Genomic DNA, 14,784 nt, shown 5'->3' on the forward strand with positions numbered 1-14,784 from the left:
ACTCCAGTCCAGTTTATTGTCTATGTGGACGCCCAGGAACTTGTAGCTGTCCACATTGTCCACATCCATGCCCACGATGGTAATTGGGCTTGGGGCGGTACTCCGCTTCCTGAAGTTAACCACTAGCTCCTTAGTTTTTGTGACGTTGAGCTGCAGGTGGTTCTGACCGCACCACTCCACAAAACTTTCCACCACACTACTGTATTCAGCTTCCTGATCTCTGATGATACAGCCCACAATGGCAGAGTCATCTGAGAATTTCTGCAGATGGCAGGACTGTGAGCAGTGTCTGAAGTCTGATGTATAGACTGTGAACAGGAAGGGCCTGGCTAAAGTAACTGGATGGCCTACCTGCCTGTCAGCCTTCCATCTGTGCGCAAACTTATCTCGTGCCCTCATTGGTCATGTTCGTGTGTGTTGGAGGAGGGGCTCTGTAATGAAGTGGCAGATTTTTTCCGGCTGTGTATTTTCAAATTCTAGCACACTCAAGCTGGTTTCTCCAAAATTACCTATCAAAAACACTCGCAAACTTGCTTCCCAACGAACTCTCGTAACCTTTACCATTTATGGTCATTACCTCACCTCAAACATCACCACACGACTGAATGTGCAAATGGGAAAGTGCAAATTCAAATGAATTCAAAGGCATGGCTTAAACCTGTATTTAGTGTAGGAAGTGTTTTTGAAGTTGGCACGATGAGAATCAAGGTAGTGGAATCCAAGATAATGAGTTATCGTGAACTTGATCTTACATTTCATTTAAATAAAAAAGTATTTAGTCTTACTTGCCTCGATCTGTACTAACCCTGATCTGCAAACAAACAAGGATTCTAGCTCTTCAGTGAGACCCATTCCTGCCTTGTTTACAGGTGCTGCTGGGCCTCCTGCTGCAGGACCGCGGTCACACTCCTCGCCTCCTGGGCTTCTGCGGGGATCTGTACATGACGGAGCGCGTCCACTACGGGCCCCTGTACGGTTTGTCTCTCCCATGGCCCCTGGTGTCCTGGGTCCCCAGCAGCATGCAGCGCTCCATGGACCAGTGGTTCACCCCCTCATGGCCTCGCAAAGCCAAGATCTCCATGGGCCTCCTGGAGCTGGTGGAGGACCTCTTCCACGGCACCTATGGCAGCTTTCTGATCTGTGACCTCGCTGCGGCGCACTTTGGTTATACCGACCGACACGAGCTCCGTCTGACTGACGCCCGGGCGGTGGTGTCTGAGGACGAGTTCAAGCGCACCATGCGGGCGCTGAAGTGTGAGACGGACGCTGACTGTGTGTACGGGGTGGACTGCAAGACCTTGTGTGATTTGTCGGAGAAACGATGCAAGGAGGAGCCAGTTCAGCCCAACCTGGCGAAGGCGTGCAGCACACTGAAGGACTACCTCCTGCGGGGGGCGCCCTCAGGGATGAGGGAGGAGCTGGAGAGGCAGTTGTACTCCTGCATGGCTCTCAAAGGTAGTAATGCTGGACAAATGAACATGGAGCACTCCCTTATTCTCAACAACTTGAAGGCTCTGCTGTGGAGACAGATCTCGCACACCAAGGACTCGTGACAAGGACGGGAAGTCACCTGAAGTTGGTTCCTCACACAGAGTATGAAAGATGCTGTGATTTAGGAATAGCACATTTAATGAAGTAGTTTTTATTTACTCTATACACTCTTGAACGGTCAGACTGATGGAGAATCTACCTCCTCTCTCCGAGCGTCAGAAGTTCAGGCCTGGAAAACAAGGCTAAGAACTTTGAAATACTAAACTCGACTGAATGTTTGCATGTTACCATAAGTCATACTTAAAGCAGATCATGCAGCCACACTATATTGTATTGTATTGTTCACCACAGTGGAATGTCTTTGGGGGCACTGCTGGAAAAATGAAACGTCTCGCGCTGGGAGGACAAATTGCTGTTTTTGCCACTAAATCATGCAGGTATGTATGGCCTGAGAAGGATTTAAAATCAGGGTGTTGTACAAAGCCCCAGTTGGAAGTGTAATGACACTATTATAAGATAGGCTCCTTGACTTTGTTATGTTGAATGGGACATATCATGAACATCTCACTTTCCTATTGCTTCTGCACTTACTTATCAGGAAAGCCTACCTCCGCACAAACTGAGAAATAAGATAACCCAGTTAGACTCAACAAGTCATTCAGGTTTGGCTTCCCTTCGTATGTCACATGTAGCCTCATTAGAATATACTCCCTCTCCAGCTTTACAAGTACCTTTGCAAAGTTACGCCATATTATTTTCGCAAGCCAATTAAGCAGACTTGGCTTTTTCAAGACGAGGTCTTAAAGAGACAGGCGCTCAAACGGACTGTTTTGGAAAGACACGGAGTTATTTAGGGTGACAGAATGAGAAAAATAATGTGTTTGTTGAACATTGAAGCATGAAAAGATGATCGATTACAACCCATAAAACAAGTAAGAGCCTGAAAATGAGCATGATATGTCTCCTTTTAAAGTTGCTTTTGAGCACTATAGCATAATCAGGGAGTGTACCTAAGGTTAAGATAAGGCTGGTGGTATTCCATATTTTCGTTTTACAGAAAATTCTGTTAAAAGACCAAACAAAGGTTTATTTGTTAGTACTACGCTGTCTTAGAGTACGACTTGGAGTATTAATCTTTATAAACAGCTTGCGAAATTGTACTTTCCCTTGTTAAAAGAAAGTGATTTTGTTTTTCTCGTACAGACTAAGCTGCGGATTAATTCAAATTTGGTGCATTAGTGAGTATTGAAAGCAGCAGGACAGTGTGTGGCATCGACCAAAATGAAACCCAAGTTCATTCAAATGAAGGAACGAAAATGAAGGTCACCCTGCTGAACTACTTAAGACTTCCACTTTAGACTTGGCTAAAAAGATTGTACAGAATGGTTAACTGCTGGTTTTCAGGGGTTGTCTTTACAATAATTAAAATATAGAATATCACAAGACTTCACCTTTAACACGTAGCCTACAGATAAGTGAACATTTAAGGAAAAAATGAAAAGATTTGTAGCAAAATGAAACAAAGGACATGTCTTTATACAGGGTACAGAGTAGAAGACAGTCTATGCCAAGAAGCATTGAAGCTTTTCCTAATTGTCACTCATCTGCATAAGGCCGTTTATTACATTCAAAGTGGAAAACTTGAAGGATATGTCTGTCAGTATTCCACCGACAACATTCTGTATGTCAGTGCACTTCACTGCTGTACATTTCTCACCTGTAACACTAGTGACAATATTAATGTATTTCATTTGTGAATGTTATCTACTTGTATTTCTCACTACAAAGAGCATTTTTAGTATTGTGCTGTATCACATTTTTGGGGATTTTGACTCGATGCCAGAGATCATCCTGAAATCATTCACGAATGTTTAACACCTGTGATGGTGGAGATCTTTATCAACGTGTGGTCACATCTGAATGCTGGACAAAGAGGATTTGTCATGATCCCTTCTGGAAGTTGTGAAGCTGCTGAGACCGACTCAACATCCTGGCTTGTGTAACCACTCTAAATACAGACATGACCTGTAGCATGTCGAGCTTGTGGTCAACGCTGCTGTTTGAATTTTGAAAATGTAAAAAAAAAGTTGAATTATTGAAAAGACCAGCATGATTTGCACAATTAAACTACATACCACTTCTGTGACCGTTTTTTACTTCAATAGGCCTATCCTACTTTTGAGGGGTTTTCCTTCTTCCGTATTATACAGTAGGTTTTAGTGCATGTAAATGATAACCAATCAGAGCAGACTGGGCTCTGGTTTCAGACAGAGGGTGAAAAGAGGTGCTGCAGTATGAGAAAAATAAAGAGCTTTATGAACATTAAAGCATGGAGACATGTCACGGTAGAGACTCTACATACAAATATGACAATTAGAACAAGTCCTCTTTCGAATATACTTACTACCTTCCACTTTTGTGAGAATTCACTTCACACACTTTTTTGTGGGCAATAATTGTTGTATACTCAACTACATGTATCGACTGGCTTTAATTGATAGACATGATTCAAGGCTTTATTGCCATGTGCCCATTAGCTACAGTGCAGATATGGCAATCAAAACTGAAGTCAACAGTGCAACATGACATAAAAAAAGATAAACTAGCACAAGATCATTTGAGATGTACAAATAAAATAGATATAGTGCAAGAAGAGTCTATATACAAGTAAATGGAATATGATATATAGATAAATAATTTGCAAGATGCAAACAGATGAATGTTCTCTCAGGTGTCTTATGGCCTGTGGAATGAAACATTTGAAGATGCATACACTAGTTCTACATAACCTCACAAAATGTAATGCATTGCTGTTTAACAAGCAGTTAATTATGGTTATTTTTAACCAGAGCTATGGAAAAAGAGACTGACCCAAATGTTTCTTAAATCTCTCCATTCCAACAGAAATGTTGTCAGTACTTTAGGGCCTCTTTAAACTGCACTGAGTTGTTACACTTTGAGCATGGTTTCCACACAATTAGAAAATCAAGAAATTGAAATATTTGTTTAAAAACATTTAATTCATATTTTTTAACAGGAGAAACCTAAGTTCTAGCTCTTTACCTCCTTAAGTCTGATATAGTAAATAAAGCTCTGATGGAAAGGATTTAAGTTTTTAAAATCCCAATTCAAGCTTCCCATTTTTAACTCTCACCTTTGAGCCTGATAGTTCTCCTTGTAAAAAATGCACTGTGGTAACAGTAACTTATATTGTTCCACGTATAAAAATATGCTGTGTCTGATGCTTGAATTGGAAGTTGAAGAACCTTTGGGTGAGTCCCATGAATAGATTAAAGATAATGACTGTAAATATATTATTCATGGGTGTAGTTTAGACAGTCGAGGGCAAAGAAAGCCCTATTAAAAAGTACAAACACACACATTACTCATTGAACAAATAATTGCCAAAGACAAGAGCTTGAGTTTGCAATAAATTTATTTGTCTGTGATTTGTGTGGAGTTTTTTCAGCGGGGCTCCTAACCGTCCCCTTCTTCTTGCTCTTGCGCTCGTAAGAAGCTGGCCTTTTTCTGGGCGACGCGGTCCTTCCTCTGTGCCAGAGATAACTTGGCGCGATTCCACCTGCCGGAAACAAAACACAACAAGAGCCCCATTAACATTCAGCTCAGCAGAGTGTTTGTCCACTCAGCACTGGGAGCTCCCCAGCACAGAAAGCAGGGGTCCTGCAGCTTTCAACAACTCAAATTTAAGACTTTTTAAGACCACTTTGAATAGAATTTAAGAGCTATTTCACGGCAAGAAGTATGAAATACGTGCCATAATTACTTACAAAGTAAATGTATTGATGTTTAACATAATAACGATGACTGAACATATTAGCATAACCGTACAAAGAACTGTGTTAGCGTGTTAGACAAAATGTGTCTGTACGCACGTGTGTGGGTGTGTGTGAGACAAGAGCTATCTTCAGAGCTCTGCTGCCTTGGCTACAATCGTTCATCGTTGCCGTTGTAGGATTGGTGTTTAGCTTCAGTATTTAGCGTCTACAGCACCTCCGCTTTTAGGGTTGACGTAGACCCAAACATCACCCGGATGTTCCCCGGTGTTGTTGCGGGAGATGCTGCACTAACTAACGCTACATTTGCACACAAAAACGCGACATTTCTCAGCAAAAGGTGCAGCGGGCTTCAAACACGTTCCCTCCACTGGTTTCAACCAAGCACTAAATTCAATGTTTTCCAACCAAATACGGTTGAACTTACACTTCCCCATATTTATTTGTAAGTAGATTCGAAGATACCGGAGTTGCTGACTGCCAGGTTACTAGCTGGGTGTTCTCCGATAAGGGGCCGGGGGAAACTAAGTTAATGATTATTGGTTCCATGTTGATTTATTTCAATACAAATTGTTGGGGGGAACTGAAAGGCTATTACCATACTAGTTACTTTGCAGCCCGGACATTTCCCCCAAAACACATTTAGACACTATCGCAACACAGAAGTACCTTTCAAATCCGATCATTTTTAAGACCTTCTAAATAATATTTAAGACCTTTCATATTTTTTTGATCATATTTAAGACTTTATAAGGCCTTAAATTCTGATTATTAAATGTAAGACTTTTCAAGACCCTGCGGGAAACCTAAGAAAGGCAATACTTAGACAGGGTTTTTCCAAGGGTAGCAGTAATGGGACAGGGGTTCTTTAAAGGTTGTATGGTGGATCTAGCTCAAAGACAGAGGAAATTCACCTTCTAAATTTGTCTCACGTGTAACAGCATCATTAAAGAAGAAAATAGCAAGTAACAGATGGAAATAAGAACCCACCTCTTCTTCTTGACGTCTTTTAGGGGTTTCTTTTCGAATACGGGGTTTGCTCTGATGCCGGCGTGTGCTTTTTTGTACATTTCTTCGACCTGAAAAGAACAGAAACAAGGAGACGAGTGTTAATATACGATGTCTTGATTGAGATTTGACTTGGTGCATGATGGTTCGCCTCGCTTCTCTCAGCCCCGTCTTGAAAGGACAGTAAACATCAGCTAGTGCATATGAAGGACCAACTACATTTTGCTCAGTGAAATTTGTAACATCATCAAGAAGCAGAGAACCAGCAAACACAGAAGTCAAAAAACTGAAAAATGTATGTAGCCATGGCTGATGTAATTGTGCCAAGAGACGTGTTGAGCACATTCAGAGTGTGGGTCCACATCGGTCACCTTAACTGTTGCTATGATCTTGTAAATAGTACTCAAATCCGTTAACCTTATTTCCTGATCCTTTTGTTTCATTACATAAATGAAACTTTTTTACTAAGGGTGTTATTTTTAGGGATGGTATTGTGGGTACAAAATATGGCCAAAATGAGGTACCAAGTTGTACAAAAACATCCTTATTCAAACTATATTTAAATCCGTTTTTTTTTTTTTTAAATTACATATATGGTATTGTCATATTTTTGGGCGATTTCATATAAAGTAAGATAATTTCCTTTTAGGAATAATCATTGTGCTTGCATGTGTAGCTATGTTATGTGTTGTCTACATTGTGTGTAGCGAGCCTCCATCTTACTGTGTCTGGCGTGACTCCGCTCTTGATGAAGCGAGAGAACTGTTTCTTGTAGGCGTCTTCGTCCTCCTCCATCAGGTAAGACATGTAGTCGGCCACGTTCATGCCCATGATGTGTCTCCGATGCACCTCTGCGTCAAACTCTTTGCTCTCCGTGTCGTAACCGGGGAAACGTTTTAGACTGGAAACAAGGGAGAGCAGAGATCACGTTATTTTTAGTGACAGAGCAGGACTATTCAACGTTTACACTTTCCATTTGGTATGTTTTTTCTTCAGGCCAGGCCAATTGATGACACAGACAGATGTTGGCTGTGGTTTGTCTCACTTCTCTCAGCCCCGTCTTGAAAGGACAGTAAACATCAGCCAGTGCATATGAAGGACCAACTACATTTTGCTCAGTGAGATTTGTAACATCATCAAGAAGCAGAGAAGAACCAATAGCCACCAGCTGGACCTGTCACCAACCACAGTGGAAATGATAAGTGATATTTATTTGATAAGCAAGTTTTATTAATGGAATAATATCGAACCTAGCTTTGAAGTTAATCTCATTCAAATATTAATCTTTGTACATTTTTATTTTGCCGAAAATATTTGTACATTAGCAACAATGTAGCACAACATGAAATTGAAAGCAGTAGTTTGTTTATTCAAATGCATAACAAATATTTTGGCCCTTAAAAGTCTATTCATATTCATGATCTCCTATCACTACTATCATGTGGGCGCACTTCATATTGGTTGCTGCAGATCTTTATTTGATGCTCTTTGCGCACCTTCAAGACTTGCTTAAAAAAGGGAAAAATAACATACAATAAAATTCTTATAGGAGGTTGCTTTTGTTATTTCCCATAAAGTACTGACCTGTGAGGAATGGCCAGTCCTCCGTCGACGGCCCCCTTCAGTGCTCCGAACACCTTGTTTCCTGTGGTTGTCCTGGCGAGGCCTGCATCCAGGTAACATGTGAAGGCACCCGGCTTTCCGTCAATGCTCTCTACGTTGAACTCGTCTCCTGTCACCTCCACCTGGCCCTCGTACACCTGGTCCATGCCAAACTTGTTCAGCAGCTAGGGAAAGCAGGAAAATACAAAAGAGGATGTTAGAATTAGGGATGCTCCAATCGCCAATTTTGGGGCCGATAGCCGGAATCAGTATCGGCCGATACCGATCGAGTCGGCGGGGGCTATGGGGATCTTCCATTTAAAGTGATGTTTAAACCTCAGTTAATGGGGCTCATTCACAAACATAATTATTACATTCAAATGAAGTACATTATTCAGGTTTGGATTCTCTCTCTCTCTCTCCTCCCCCGACAGCATCATCTCATGCAGCTCACTGATCCAGTAATGACTGACCCGACAGTGAAGAATAAATATATGTATAACTAGTTCCAGAGGTAGATAAAATAGCTAAATGTGATAGGTCTAACTCTTAGTGTGTGTGTTGCTCCGCTCACCGGTCAGTCACAGCGGGCGGAGCTGCAGGATTTCTGCTTCACACACGTTGCATACTGCCATTTTATTGTCTTTTTCGGACACCTTAAAATACGGCCAGACCGGTGAAGCCATTTTGGCGAGCTTGTTTTGCGCGCACAGAGAAAAGTGTAATGTATTTTACATCATGTGATCGGCTCTCACGAGAGCACCGATCGATCGGCAGAGACTGAACATCGGCCGATCCCTGGTTAGAATACAGATCTGTTAACAGACGAAAACACTTAATGATCACACTTACTGATTTTGAGGCAATAAATCAGACCTTTCAAAGTGCCATATCAGCAAAAATAACAGAAACAAGGAAACGAGTGTTAATAAACTAATTAGACTTTGTGCATGATGGTTCGTCTGGCTTCTCTCAGCCCCGTCTTGAAAGGACAGTAAACATCAGCTAGTGCATATGAAGGACCAACTACATTTTGCTCAGTGAGATTTGTAACATCATCAAGAAGCAGAGAACCAGCAAACAAATCTAAAACGTGTACTGACACCTGCAACTTCCTGTGTGTATGTTCTCTTACCCGGCGAGCCAGCAGCAGGCCCGTGCAGTAGGCCGCAGCGTAGTTGGTGAGGCCTACACAGATGCCATATTTGGGCAGCTCGTGAGAGTAAGCAGCACACACAATCTGGTCTCCTTCGACCTTTGCATAAGCAATCTGAAAAGAGAGAAAAAGTGTTGAGTCGAGGGATCATCAATAAGTGACCACGTGGGGCTCAGTCTCACATTAACTGACCTGGCAGCAGATGTCCCTGTTGGAGAACCTGACGATGATTCGGTACTTTGGTGTGTTGTACTTGTTCTTGTCCTGCACAACCAGGCGCTTCCGGGCAAAGAAGTCCGTTTTTCCCTCTATAGAGATAGCAAGAAACAATGGTTTCCGAGGGACAATTTGTATACATTCTAAAAAGCTTTGTTGTGCAAAAATACAACCAGGCCTGTGACGCTGGAGTAAGAGAAAAGTCTTACCTCTCCTCCTCCTGAATTTGACCTGATATCTCCTGAAGTATGACTTGTTCTTCACCACTTTGACGAAACCCTGGGTGGAGAGTCAATATGTTAGCATACTAGCTATAAGCGGGAAAATAACATGCCAAAGTAAACAATGCCCGTCGTTTTGAGCTTCACTCTGTTGACAATTTAATATAAAACAAATGAATGTATTTATAAAAAGCGTGTTGTGGAATATAAGTCAGCTGAGGTTTCGTCAGGCATGGAAGTGCCACGCTGGAGCTCAGAAACTCGTCGGCCATTTACGATCGAACAGCAGCAAACATCCACGAACATCTGCCGCTCAAACCACTGGAAACACTTTTCTACCATCAGACATATATCTAAACACCCAGACTGTGTGCACTGAATAAATATTGATGTATTTTAATCACCATTTTGAGCGGATTTTGCGCCTCTTCCTCCTGAACTCAGATGTGCCTCTACCACTGGCGGAAGGCTGCCTTGGATCGCTAGTCTCTGCTCTTCAACGTCCGGTCTGCGTGTGAGCACGAGCGCCCTCTGGTGCCCAGGAGGACACCATGCATGCGCCGACACAGCGGGGCGGCAGCTCTGAATGAATGAGGCCCCGCCTCCCACGCTGTATCCAGTTCTTATTATACATCCATGGGCCTCACTTCCTCTCTGATAGACAGACAATTTATTCATCCCGAACTGGGAATTCCTTTGGTCACAGCAGCAGAGTTCAAAAATGTTTAAAAGATGGAATAAAAAACAAATATATTAAAATAAAAGTTAACATTAACAGCAAATAACAAATTAACAAAAGAAAAGACATACATTATATCACTAGAGATTTTAAATAATACACAAGAAAATACGAGATACATTTGAATACACTATCATACATAATTTCACTAGGCAACAGAAATGTATAGAAATATACTACAGAAATATATTGACACTGGATGATAAATACATTACGACTGTGCAGCAGTGATTTAGCTTCAGGGAAGGAAGGTTATCACTTATAACACAATATAAGGCACATTCTTATGTTACTTAATGACATTTTCATGAGGAAATAAAAATAATATCCAATTTGCTGTTATGGTTTATGGGTTTCTGCTACTCAAAGCTCTATTAATACATGCTTGTTATTATGTATTTTCTGTTTGATAATTATAATGCTAATACAATAGTTATATTATATAATATAACACATTATATACAATAATTGCAACTTAAAGTACTTGCAGAATGGACAAGAACTAAACACAGAGAAAGCTCACTATTTGAGCACTGAATCACATCTTAGACAGATTTAGTCTGACTGTTAGTCTGTACAGTACATTTCCCCGCTGCGTGACTGATGAAGGAATTCTGATACTGACTTCACTTCCAAAAAAGTTCTGGAGTCATTTGTTCCTTTGCTTAACATTATGTTTTAATGTCAAAGATCATGCAGTTAAAAATCTTCGCGCAGTTCACTTTGAAACCTTGTATGGGTATTAAAAATGTAGAATGTTAAATGTAGTCAAGCTCCTATTCTAAACCCTGCTTATGGGTAATGATCCCTAATTTGTGAAACTGATTCAGTAAAGTACAGGAAAGAAGAACATCAACAGCAATGTCTCTTTACATAAATCCTAGTCCACATACCTTGTTATCATCTTCATATTGTAATCACTTTCAGATGAAACTGACAATACGCTATTTTCAACATGTCACACATTATAGCACAACCAACCTGGAAGACTGCCGTGATATACCAGTATGATTTACACACAACGGCACATCTCATTCGAGCTAACCTTCAGTAGCAGTGAAATATTAAAGGGCACACGCTTCACTCACACTGTGGATCCATCTATTTCCAAATACCAGGACGTTTTTTATGCTCATCCACATATTCTACTCTGCTGTGGTTAATAAGTGCAGTGAGCGTCATGATGATTGTGTCAAACAAAGGGCTCAACATGACCCCACAGGTCTCACCGACATGGACTTGGAGAAGAATATACTGGATGTTTTTGCCTAGTTCATCTGTGCTAAAAAAAAGATCTTAGTATCAATAGGCCTACATCAATACATAGCTGGTGTTATTTGAATTTAAACAGCAGCGGATTAATAAGGGTGATTCTACACTTAGAGCAACGTTTTAATAAAATTAACTCATTTAAGAGTTAGATGAGAAGATTGAAACAACTCAGCTTGAAACAAGGTCACAGCTAGGAAAAGCTTAGCTGAGGATGGATACAGCTCCCCTAAATCCCTTCTAAAGCGAAATAATTTAGTCTAAATAAACATATTAGTTATAGTTTGTTTATTTTTACAAAAACCTAAGTGTAAAGAAATAAGTTGGTGTTTTAAAGCTTGTAGGCCTAATAGTCCATGGGCCAGACCAAATATCGGTACCACCCGAGGTGGCAAAACATTTGTGGTACCATTTTGTTCATAGGGTCCATATAAGTACATTAAGCCATAATAGACTTTCCAACTGAGTAGCTTAGCGGAGTTACATGCTACCCCATTATTGATCAAATAACGCATTTTGTCACCTACAAAGTTTGGCGGTATGTTCTGTGTTTGTCCCTGCTATGTGGAAAATGATAATGAAACTTGCCTGAATGAATATTATATAAGCTTTGTATGTTCGAATATATTTTCAGATTTTTGGGGAAGAAGCTAATTTTATTACTTTTCAGATAATGTTATTGGAGCCGCATGTTATTGCCATTTTACATGTTATCGGACACTGCGTCTGATGTACCGGTATGGAGACATACATTTTTAGTTAAGATGTATAGTTAAGATTAAGTTAATATTTCAAAGTGATGAAACTTTCTGCCTTCTTATAGAGCAAGAATGCAGACTCGTGCTCCGGAGTGATCAAATGAGAAATGAATCATGTAATGAAACTATTATCAACAGAGACGTACTACAAACAGAATGTATATTTTATTGCATTACTTAAGTGTAAAGTGTAAAGACTCTATATATATAAGATAATACATGAACAATCATAACCTCCCCACGTTGCTTTGGTGTATTTGCAGGTTCCATACACTGCTACTGTCACTAGCAACTAACTGAAAATGGACTCAGTCCCAGAGGCAGGAACCAGCGGCACGGCACCAAAGCGGCCACGCCTGGAGTGCCTCATCCATTGCACATCTCAAGATGAAGACTCAACCCTGGTATCACCAAAAGACATTGATTCCTGGAAAACCCTGCTGAGAGCAGCAGAAATCAGACAGCATGCACCGATCTTAGACATCGCAAAGGACTTGCCAGATGATGTCATACCACCTGTCACCTACCATAGGAAGTGCAGAAACATCTTTACTATGAAAAAGGACCTTGATGCTATTATCACCAAGAAAGACAATAACCCTACATCAGAAGGTTCAAGAAAGTCAGCCAGACAAACGCCACACCAATCAAGGGTATATAAGGAAGAATGCATCTTCTGTGAGAAAACCAACAAGTACTTGAAAGGCCTAAAGACAAGAGAGCCTTTGACCCAGTGTACTGAGCTCCGTGCAGATGATACAATCAGGACAGCTGCAACGAGGAAACTGGATAACAGAATCCTTGCCATTTTCAGCAGAGAACTGGTGGCTGCTGAAGGCCACTACCACAGGTCTTGCTACCGCCTGTACACCAAGGATGCAGCTCCTGTAGCAGCTAGCAGTGCGCCAGATGGAGAGGACATTAACGAGACCAATGATGATGGTGTGCAGTATGATGCCATAGAGAAACAGTCATACAGTGAACTATTCTCATTTATCAGAGAGGAACTGTTTTTCAACCCTGCTGTGGTCCCACTGATTGACTTCACAGCTAGACTGGTCTCACGTATGAATGGTCTCGGTATAACCAAGGTGAAACCATCCACAAATAAACATATCCGCCAGAAGCTGGAGAGAGAATTTGGAGAAGCACTCCACATCATTCAGAACGATAAGGGCAAAGTACTCCTTTATCCAGACAACCTCTCCTTGTCTAAGCTTGCGAAAGCACATCAAGCACTCCAGGCTGAGTTGCAGTTCATGAGGTCAGCAAAGACAGAGGACAGTATCAGCAAGGCAGCACTGAGGATGCGGGATGATGTCAAGAAGCAAGATGACGTCCAGGCATGGCCACCTCAAATATCAGAACAGGAGCAGAGGGACGTTAACATCCCAACTTCAGTGACCATGTTCCTGCACACATTGCTGACAGGCTCTACAGACTGTACACAACCATCCCAGAGAGTACAGAGGCTATGTAACTCTTTTGGCCAGGAATTGGTTTATGCCATTACCTTTGGCAAGACGAAACCAACGAAGCACATCATACTGCCCTTTGCTGTGAAGTCACTCACGGGGAATGTGGAGCATGTAGACACTACAGACATGTACATGTAACTATGTTATGCAATTCCATGTTTTATGTTGGTTTTTTTTCAAGTAATAATAATTTTATTTGGCTAAAATATTGTCCAAGTTACTTTAGAATGACCTGTATAACTAAACAACACCATAAGAACAATGCATTAGCCATTAAATGGTTGACTTCATGTTGGTATTTGAGTTATATGTACATTCAAGCCACATTTTACACCTTCGAATTTGGCGCTTCGGGTCATTGTATTCAATAGCTGATTTCTATGACTAAGCTACCACTCTGGAATGTCTATCATACCGATAATGGAATGTCTATCATGCCGATAAGTGGAAATCCAGGTATGGGCCCATGGACTATAAGTGCTAAACAATTCTGTGGCTTGTTGCAGGGACTTAGCTAAGCTAACTGACAGCACTACACTCATGTTAGCCAACCATGCAAACATGAGATCCTTACTACTACGGAAATAATAGTGATATTAATATTGTCCTCCTATTCTCAGTTATAAAGTTAATAAGTGTATGAGAAGAACAATTTAATCACAATTACCCTATTATTTAACACGACAGATCTTCAGCATGACAGGGAGGGATATAGTCAGAAGTTTGCAGAACGAACTCAACAGTAAACTATACATTTCATTGACACATTTAGTTTTACGTTACTTAAGTCTGTTTTATTAAATGGTCAACTTTACATTTGACACATTTTGTTGTATGGAGAAAAATCATTTACCAGTAGTGTCAAAAACCAAACCAGTTCAGGGTCTATCTGTGAGCTCAATCAACAACTATAGCCTACTTAAAAAACGGAACCATGGTCTTCTGCTTTTCCGTTAGAGCACAGATAGATAATATCCCTCACAGTCACTCTCGGCGCAGATGTTCTCAGTGTTAGATAAGAAAAGTCAAAGTCACTATGTGGACAGCTTTGT

The 14,784-nt window shown here is 41.0% G+C and overlaps 2 protein-coding genes across 2 annotated transcripts in view; one reads left to right on the plus strand and one right to left on the minus strand.

The window, feature by feature from the left end:
- Nucleotides 1–3,632, plus strand: part of dipk1aa (divergent protein kinase domain 1Aa) — a 32,598-nt gene extending 28,966 nt beyond the window's left edge. The window contains exon 6 of the mRNA XM_079649991.1: nt 870–3,632. Coding sequence (XP_079506117.1) covers nt 870–1,553 — 684 coding nt within the window. The 3' untranslated portion in view covers nt 1,554–3,632. The remainder of the gene's footprint in view (nt 1–869) is intronic.
- A 1,277-nt stretch (nt 3,633–4,909) lies between these two features.
- rpl5a (ribosomal protein L5a) lies at nt 4,910–10,032 on the minus strand. Its single transcript, XM_079650425.1, has 8 exons — nt 9,893–10,032; nt 9,477–9,546; nt 9,244–9,359; nt 9,031–9,165; nt 7,878–8,080; nt 7,017–7,194; nt 6,276–6,364; nt 4,910–5,071 (listed from the first exon to the last, which is right to left on the minus strand). Exons 1-8 carry the CDS (start codon nt 9,893–9,895, stop codon nt 4,969–4,971), a joined length of 897 nt encoding a protein of 298 aa, XP_079506551.1. The 5' UTR covers nt 9,896–10,032; the 3' UTR covers nt 4,910–4,968.
- Between the last annotated feature and the right edge of the window lie 4,752 nt (nt 10,033–14,784).

This window comes from Notothenia rossii, assembly GCF_949606895.1.
Source record: "Notothenia rossii genome assembly, chromosome: 9".
NCBI classification, from domain to species: Eukaryota; Metazoa; Chordata; class Actinopteri; order Perciformes; family Nototheniidae; genus Notothenia; species Notothenia rossii.